This window comes from Morus notabilis, unplaced genomic scaffold (assembly GCF_000414095.1).
Source record: "Morus notabilis unplaced genomic scaffold, ASM41409v2 Scaffold398, whole genome shotgun sequence".
NCBI lineage: Eukaryota > Viridiplantae > Streptophyta > Magnoliopsida > Rosales > Moraceae > Morus > Morus notabilis.
In genome coordinates, this window is record NW_010364459.1 from 259,139 (window position 1) to 267,706 (window position 8,568).

At 35.0% G+C, this 8,568-nt stretch overlaps 2 protein-coding genes across 2 annotated transcripts; one reads left to right on the forward strand and one right to left on the reverse strand.

The window, feature by feature from the left end:
• The first annotated feature begins 906 nt into the window (after positions 1-906).
• LOC21391841 (heavy metal-associated isoprenylated plant protein 19) lies at positions 907-1,636 on the forward strand. The gene is made up of 4 exons (XM_024171197.1): positions 907-942; positions 1,083-1,164; positions 1,269-1,421; positions 1,473-1,636. Exons 1-4 carry the CDS (start codon positions 907-909, stop codon positions 1,634-1,636), a joined length of 435 nt encoding a protein of 144 aa, XP_024026965.1.
• Positions 1,637-4,276: 2,640 nt separating this feature from the next.
• On the reverse strand, positions 4,277-8,244 carry LOC21391842 (probable 1-deoxy-D-xylulose-5-phosphate synthase, chloroplastic). The gene is made up of 10 exons (XM_024171193.1): positions 7,721-8,244; positions 7,295-7,423; positions 6,958-7,122; positions 6,718-6,868; positions 6,124-6,395; positions 5,755-6,028; positions 5,319-5,626; positions 4,918-5,199; positions 4,537-4,821; positions 4,277-4,441 (listed from the first exon to the last, which is right to left on the reverse strand). The coding sequence occupies exons 1-10, from the start codon at positions 7,850-7,852 to the stop codon at positions 4,289-4,291; spliced, it is 2,151 nt and encodes a 716-aa protein (XP_024026961.1). The 5' UTR covers positions 7,853-8,244; the 3' UTR covers positions 4,277-4,288.
• Between the last annotated feature and the right edge of the window lie 324 nt (positions 8,245-8,568).

Genomic DNA, 8,568 nt, shown 5'->3' on the forward strand with positions numbered 1-8,568 from the left:
ATATTATTATTAATATAATAAATATAATTATATCAATACAATATAATATATAATATATTATAAAATAATAATTACAATATGATATTATAATTATAATATCATATTATTAAAATAATTATAATTTTATTATAATATCATATTATATGATAAAATAATAATATTAGAGTTATTAATATAATTATGATATTATTTATTATAATATTATATTATATTATATTACGAGTCTGAATTTTAGATTGAGAATATTGTAAATTTTAAATTTTATTAGAGGTATTATGGGTATTATAAAAATTTCATTAATTGTACTATGGTGATTCTTGCATAATTTAAAAGCTAAAGTTATCTTTAGGCTCCTTCTGATTTTGACTGTAGATTCTTGAAAAATTCTTTAAAAAGCACTTTTGAAGAGATTTATCAAACACTAAAATCAACTTCTACTACAAATAAAAGCTGATTTTGAGAGGAAAAAGCAATACCAAACTAAGCTACACTTATACTTCCAATTAAAATGTCTGCAAAACCGTTACATTAATTGCAAAATATTCTTTTTATTGAAATATTTTCATTTAATGTGACTATTAAAGGGAGTGAGGTTAAAAACCATATCAGACAGGGGAAAAAAAATGTGAATCCTTATCAAATAAAATAGAAAAGAATCTCTTCCCACAAAAAATGAAAAAGAAAAAAAAAAACTAAAAATGGAACCACCTGACAAACTAAGGTGGCGACTCGTAATGCGGTAATAACAAACTAATAACCGCTATTGCCAATTTCATGATTACAAAACTACGATATTTACTTCTTTTTTCGATATATATATTTCTCTCTTCCTTTTTGTTTTGTTTTGTTTTTTTTTTAAATTCCTTATATGCATGGCCGTTTGTCCTGTCGTCATCAATAGACTCCATGGGAAAGAAGAAGAAAACCCACGGCGAAACCAAAGTAAGATCACTCTCATTAATATCCATTCCCAGATTCCTCTTTTTTTATGTTAATTTAGTAACATCTCATGACATTCAATTTATATTTCTTAATGTTATATATATATATATATATAACATTTATATATATGAATGATTTAGGCCATAGTTGCAGAATTCTCAGTCTCAATGCATTGCAATGCATGCGAAAGAACCGTTGCCAAAGCCATTTCCAAGCTTAAAGGTAATTTTTTTTTTTTTTTAAAAAGAAAGTTACTAATTATAACGTACGTTACCCCAATTTCCACTATATTAATCTTTTTTTTTTCGGTATTTTGTTTAATTAAGGGGTGGAGAAATTTACGACAGACATGAACAACCACAAGGTTGTGGTGATAGGCAAGATTGATCCTCAGAAAGTTTTGAAGAAACTGAGGAAGAAGACCGGGAAGAGAGTGGCAATTGTGGTAAACGACAATGAATTAGAGGCACCTAAAGATGGTAATAATAATAACAACAACAATAATAATAATAATAATATTGGTACCTCAGATCATGGAGAAGGGTATTTGTCCCAACGGGAAAGAGATTTGAAAGCAGTTGAAATTTGTAATTATTATAACTCAATTAACATGTTTGATTGTTATTGCAAGGATAGCGAGATGCTCCTAATGATGTTTAGCGACGAGAACCCAAATGCTTGTTGTGTAATGTAATGTTGAGAGAGTTAATTCATTATCCAAGTAATGTTTTAATTGTTAAAAATACGATATTGGATCAATCCGCACACAAATATATATATATATTGTAGTTTATGTATAGTGCATCTAATTTTACCATTAAACTATGCTTACAACCTTTTAATAATTCGTAAAAACATGGTAAATATTTGAACCGTTAATTTGAAAAAGTTTGAACTGTTATTTTTTATTTGTGATTTTTTTTTTATTTGTGAATGTTAAGGACACGCAAAAGCATGAAGTTGCTTTAGATATTAAAGGCCCGTTTAGTTCGTTAATTCGAATTTTTAATTCGAGTTGAGACATGACTTTATGTGAGAACTTTTATTATAATAAAAAAGTTAGATATAATTATTTCTGTGAACTTTTTACTGTAACAAAATTCGAATTCTAAACTCAAATCGGTAAAATAAACATGCCTTAATAACAATGTTTTTTTTTAGCATTTTTACCTCCGTTTTTTTTTTTTTTAAATCCGAGCCTTTTAGATTCTAACAACTTGATTGTTCCTCCTCGGGTCCCCCAACCAACAAAAAAACTAATGACCGCCTCACGTGAAGACGGGAAGGTGCACCTCCAATCAAAGATTTCGTGGACGTTTGGTTCATAAATTCATAATTATGATTCAGAATCATTCTCGTTTTATGTGTGTTTTTTGTGAGATAAAAATACTATAGAAAAGACGCCTCACGTGAAGACGGAGAAGGTGCACCTCCAATCAAAGATTTTATCTGAATTCAAACTCTAACACAAATCACTATCAATTTCCAAGTTCAACCCCAACAGTTCGACCATCTTTTTATGCCTAAATTCATCTGTCCTTTATTGTATCAATACGTTTTTTTTTTTTTTTTTTGGGTACACACTTTTTCTACAGCGCGTTTTCCTCAATTGACTTTGAAACTCATATGATATATCTATTCACGAATAACTGGGTCATAATGACCACTTTAGCCATTGCAGCTGCAAAGTGGATTTTGACATCTTTCGGTGGAAATACAAAGAACCCACAAATGTCCAACGGATGAACATCTCCAACTACAAAGAGTTAGGACGTTATATATATATATATATATAATGTATATATTATGGTTTGAATAACTCACCACAAAGTCCACTTCTAAAGTGCTACGGCACAGAAAGTTTTTTTTAGGACCAAGACACATATATATAGATATAGTGAGATATAAGCTAATGTCCAAGACTCTTAATGGACTGCATTATCATGAGTTTTGGTCGAGAACCTTGTAAGCAATGAGCACCAGACAAGCAAATTCATATCAAGAATACAAGTGTTGCAAAATAAGCAGCACACTTGGTCATTTTTTGGCCAAGCAAAGGCCAACACGCGGCAAAGACTCGTATAAAAGCTGGTTTATTTTATTTTTTATATACCATGAGAATTTGAACATTAATAGAAGAAAAAATATGCAAAATTTGACAGAATTTAATACAAATTTAATGGTGATACTAGTGGAATCGATCTCAATTGAGAATTATACATTGTATCGCCGGGTCATTCACATTCTACTATTATTTAGTATAAATGAACTTTCCCTTTAAAAAAAATAAGGATTTATATAGTAATTTTCATAAATATTTATTTTATTACGACAAATGAGGAAGCTGCTTTCAAAGACTCCCAACTTCAAACGTCGTCTTTTATAAAGTAGTCTCTTCCTATAACTAACCTCGCCATCTTTTTGAATCTTTTTTCAAATTGACAAACGTTTTGGAGCAAACTGGTAAAAGATTGGGGTGAGAATAAAGTGTGTGCAACATATTTTTAGTTTTGTGGGGGGCAAAGAAACCGACTTTGTAGTAATGGGGTCTTTTCAGTCCAATGTCATGAAATTTATTAAAATAAATAAATAAATAAATAAACTTTCGGATGCACAATATCAAGAACGATAATTTTTCAGTGGGCATGAAAATGTTATCCTTGACAAGCACCACTTTTATCAGATTCTTTCAACGTAATGTTTTAAAACACGTACTACAGATAAAAATACCTTAAAAAAGCTCATGTGCAAAGTGTTTCTTGCCCTAGATATTTTTTTTTTCCGAGAGGGTTGATATAAATGATTGGCGTTTCTTCACTTCTGATTCTCTGAAGATTTGTATATATATATGATAGGAGAACTAATATATAGATTGCTTGACAGTAGAAGAGCTTCCATTTCAGGAATCAATGTTATACTTTTGAATTTATAGGATAATCAGTTGATGCTATGACTTATGGGCCAAATTATCTTATACACAAATTAAAATCTAATACATCACACTTAAAGGATTTGTACCCAAAAAAAAAAAAAAAAAAAAAAAAAAAAAAATTCTATAAGCTGTTTCATCGTGACATGACTTCAAGAGCCTCTCTAGTTTGTCCTAGAATGTTGAAAACTGTTGCTGCAATGTGAGAAGGTGTAAGACCGGCTTCAGCAAATTGATCGGCCGGCGATCCATGGTCGATGTACCGATCAGGAAGAACTAGTGGTCTCCACTGCAAGTTTATTGAGACAGGAAAGTTAGTTTTCATCATGCAATGCTTATACTTTTCAACGCAATTTTCAAGCTGTTAAGATGGACTTTTTTTACCTTAATTTTGCCATCGAATCTCTATAAGCTGTTTCATCGTGACATGACTTCAAGAGCCTCTCTAGTTTGTCCTAGAATGTTGAAAACTGTTGCTGCAATGTGAGAAGGTGTAAGACCGGCTTCAGCAAATTGATCGGCCGGCGATCCATGGTCGATGTACCGATCAGGAAGAACTAGTGGTCTCCACTGCAAGTTTATTGAGACAGGAAAGTTAGTTTTCATCATGCAATGCTTATACTTTTCAACGCAATTTTCAAGCTGTTAAGATGGACTTTTTTTACCTTAATTTTGCCATCAAGAAGGCCATCAAGGGCAAGAAACTGTGCAACATGAGATCCAAAGCCTCCAATAGATCCTTCTTCAACTGTGATCAAGATCTCGTGGTTTTTCGCGAGGCTGCGAATAAGTGCACGGTCCAAAGGCTTGCAAAACCGCGCATCAGCGACGGTTAACCGCAAACCATGAGGTTCGACTAGATGCGCAGCGGCCAAACAACTCTGAACTGCTGCTCCATAGCCCAAAAGTGCAACTCTATCCCCTTCAATCAATATCCTTCCTTTCCCAACCTGTTTTGAAGTATCACAAAACATATAGATCAGTATACGAAATATTTTAGAACAAAAACTTACGAGACAACAGTATAGGATCTGAGTGAAAGCTACCTCAAGAGGAATGCCTTTATTCCCCGGAGGCAGTGGAACCCCAACGCCATTTCCTCTTGGGTATCGGAAGCAACTCGGCCTGTCGTTGATAGCAGAAGCAGTAGCAATCATGTGGAAGAGCTCTGCCTCATCAGAAGGAGCCATAACCACCATGTTAGGAAGGCATGCCATGAAAGTGACATCAAAAGAGCCGCAGTGTGTGGGACCATCAGCCCCAACTAGTCCAGCTCTGTCCATTGCAAATCTCACCGGCAACTTCTGCAAATCTACATCATGTACTACCTGTGGGACACACCCATAAAGGATTAGAATCCAAATATGAGATTAACATAAGTACTGATTCAGCACCACATGAAAATCTTGTCATGATGAAGGAAGTTGAAGAAGCTGTATTGACTTGCCTGGTCATAGGCTCGCTGCATGAAAGATGAGTAAATTGCACAGAACGGTTTAAGGCCTTCGCAGGCCAGACCGGCGGCAAAAGTAACAGCATGCTGCTCTGCTATCCCAACATCAAAACATCTAGTTGGGAAACGGCGAAGGAAGAGATTCAAGCCTGTTCCACCTCCCATTGCAGCATGGATCGCCACAATATCTTTGTCCGCTTCTGCTTCTGCAATCAAAGCCTCCGCGAAGTATGTTGTGTATGACTGTGTGGAAGAACTGGATTTGAATTGCTTTCCAGTTGCTGGATCAAACTTGGCCACTCCTGAAAAGCACATACAAATGTATCACTTCCTAGTTTGGTGGATTAGATATCACATGAAGCATATGCAAATCATAAATGGTTTTATATTTGGTTTTGCTTCTCATGTTAATAATTGTATTTGTGTATACCATGGTACTTGTCAGCAGCTTTCTCTGCATATGGATATCCCCGTCCCTTCTCAGTGACACAATGAATCAGGACTGGACCGGTTGTTTTGGTACTCTTAACCTCTTTGAGAATGGCGACAAGATCATCTATGTTGTGACCGTCAACCGGGCCAATATAGTAGAGTCCAAGCTCTTCAAAGAGTGTTGATCCAGAACCACTTATCATCCCACGGGCATATTCATCAACTTTTGCAGCCAATTCATGCACTGAACCACCAATCTGTTTGGTAACTCCCTGCAAGAATCTCATTTAAACAAACCCGGATCAGATTTCAATCATTATTTTAGAATTGCATTGCTTTAATGTCCTTAATTGTGTTGGTTACTTACCTTGGCTACTTCTCTCAATTCTCTAAGTGGCCTGTTTGATTGCAACCTAGTGAGAGCACTGCTCAGAGCCCCAACAGGTGGGACCGGCCCGTCAAGGGTAGCAGTAGGCAAAGAAACTTGTTTATTATCATTGAGAATGATAATCATGTCAGAGTCAAGGTAACCAGCATTGTTCATGGCTTCATAAGCTTGCCCTGCAGTCATGGCACCGTCACCAATAACAGCAACAACATGGTTCTTTCTTCCCTTTAGATCCCTCCCAACAGCCATTCCTGTTTACCCATAAATTGCAAAAAAGGTCAAAACCAAGATGAAAAGTTTCACATATGAGACAACAAAAGATGAAAAGTGATAGTATCATGCTATAATATATAAGCCTGTTCCATGAAGAACTTCCACAACATAACATGCATATGGAACAAGTGTAAGATGTTATAACTAACAAACGCATGAATAATTAATATAAGAGAAAACTAGTTTTCTTCATATTGTCCAGATTCTTCAGCGTGATCACGAAAATTGAAAAGTGAAAACAATATTTTAAAAACAAAAAACAAAAAAGACTGAATAATTAAAGAAGAGAGGAGAATTTACCCAAGCCTGCTGAGATAGTAGTAGAGCTATGACCAGTCCCAAAGCAGTCATACTCACTCTCAGACCTCTTAGTGAATCCTGACAAACCATTTGTTTGCCTCATGGTGTGCATCTTGTCTCTTCTTCCAGTCAGGATTTTGTGAGGATAAGACTGCAAAATCAATACAAAAAGTGAATGACAACGAAATTTAGTTTCTGCTAGACTGCTAGTTCATGGAACCAATAAGGTGAGATTGAAACCTGATGACCAACATCCCACAATATCCTGTCCTGTGGAGTGTTGAAGGCATAATGAAGAGCAACAGTGAGCTCAACAACACCAAGGCTTGAGCCAAGGTGACCCCCGGTTTTCGAAACATTGAAGATGACATCCGACCGGAGTTCATCTGCTAGTTGTTTAAGCTCCTAATTCAACCAAATACAAAGATTTTAAGAGAATTGATTAGAAAAAATATCTCAATATGCAAAGGCTATTAAGTACTTGAGTTCATATATAAGTTGCTATGCTCCTTTATTATGAGAAGATATAAGGCTTTTTTTTTTCATATATTGAACAAGCATTAGAAATAGGCCTTACCTTGACCGAAAGATTTTTCATGTGAATTGGATAATTTATGGTGTCCAAGAGAGGAGTTGGTGGTCTTTGTGAGTGATACTCTCCCATCTCTGAAAGTGATGCATAAACCCCACCTGGCCTTTTCCTCACCTGCATGCCAAATCCCAACAAAACAGCCATAATTTTCAGCAACTTTCATATTTTCCTAAGACTCAAAATAAAAAAATAATAATAAAATAAAATTACCCCAAGAAAATTTTCAAAAGAAGAAAACAAAAGCATACGAGAAAAAAGAACCCACCCTTTTTTTCTTCTTTTCTTTTTGGTTTAATTGCAAGCTTACCCAGTTCAAAACACAACTCGAGGAACAAAAACTGAACAATGGACAAATACCCAATTTTGCTAACACAATTTTACACAAGTAATGAGAGTCATTTCTTCACGAACCTGATTTAGCTTGCATTGAGATTGCCCAAGCAGATCTGTTCCCCAAGAAAACTGAGACGAGAAAGAAGCAGACTTTTGAGGGTCCGAAGCCCGGGTGATATGGCCAGGGAACGATAATGTACAAAGCGCCATTACGGCAGAGCCAAAACAGAAACGACAATAAACAGAAAAAACGCTCAACGGGCTTCAAAACCGTAATTTGAGGAGTAATGGAGCAAAACCCCGATGAGAAAAACAGGGAACTACAGATTACAATATTGTATGTCAAGAAAGAAGGAAATATATATGTGTGTATAGAGAGAGAGAGAGAGAGAGATAAGAAGAAGAGTCTGAATTCGGAATTCCCACTTAGCAAGTGCTGGTGAAGTGGTGATAGTGGAGACCCAGTTGAATATATAGAGAGAAAGAAGAAGAGAGAGAATGGTATGTGCGAGTTTGTGGTTCTGATAGCGAGTGTCACTGAAGAAAGGACAGGTTTTTCCAAAATGGCCAACCCGGAGAGGATTTTAACTGTTATATTTTGGTTCCTATATCTATATATCTATGTACACATATATAATATATATTATGTATATATATATATAATACACGCATGGTCTTGTGCCATACCAGCAATTGTGCATGTTTTGTCTTGAGGATCAACACGGTGGCCTCTTCATTCATTGGACCACGTCACCAAAAATCCTAAATGGATAGATAGATAGATATGGTTTTTTTTTATTTTTTTCTTTACTTTCCCTTTTTCTTTTAAGAAAATAAACGTTAATTTCCTTTCAGGTTGGTGGTCCGTTATTTTCGCTAATTCGAGTTTAGAATTTGAGTTTTGTTATAATAAAAAGTTATCAAAA

Excerpts from the sequence above, each read along its gene's own strand:
- LOC21391841 (XM_024171197.1), top strand. The coding sequence starts at position 907 with ATGGGAAAGAAGAAGAAAACCCACGGCGAAACCAAA. Across the intron at positions 1,165-1,268 it reads AGCCATTTCCAAGCTTAAAG|GGGTGGAGAAATTTACGACA; the intron begins GTAATTTTTTTT and ends TGTTTAATTAAG. Across the intron at positions 1,422-1,472 it reads ATTAGAGGCACCTAAAGATG|ATCATGGAGAAGGGTATTTG; the intron begins GTAATAATAATA and ends TTGGTACCTCAG.
- LOC21391842 (XM_024171193.1), bottom strand. The coding sequence starts at position 7,852 with ATGGCGCTTTGTACATTATCGTTCCCTGGCCATATCACCCGGGCTTCG. Across the intron at positions 6,869-6,957 it reads TGTGGGATGTTGGTCATCAG|TCTTATCCTCACAAAATCCT; the intron begins GTTTCAATCTCA and ends TTGATTTTGCAG. Across the intron at positions 4,442-4,536 it reads TTCTTGATGGCAAAATTAAG|TGGAGACCACTAGTTCTTCC; the intron begins GTAAAAAAAGTC and ends ATAAACTTGCAG.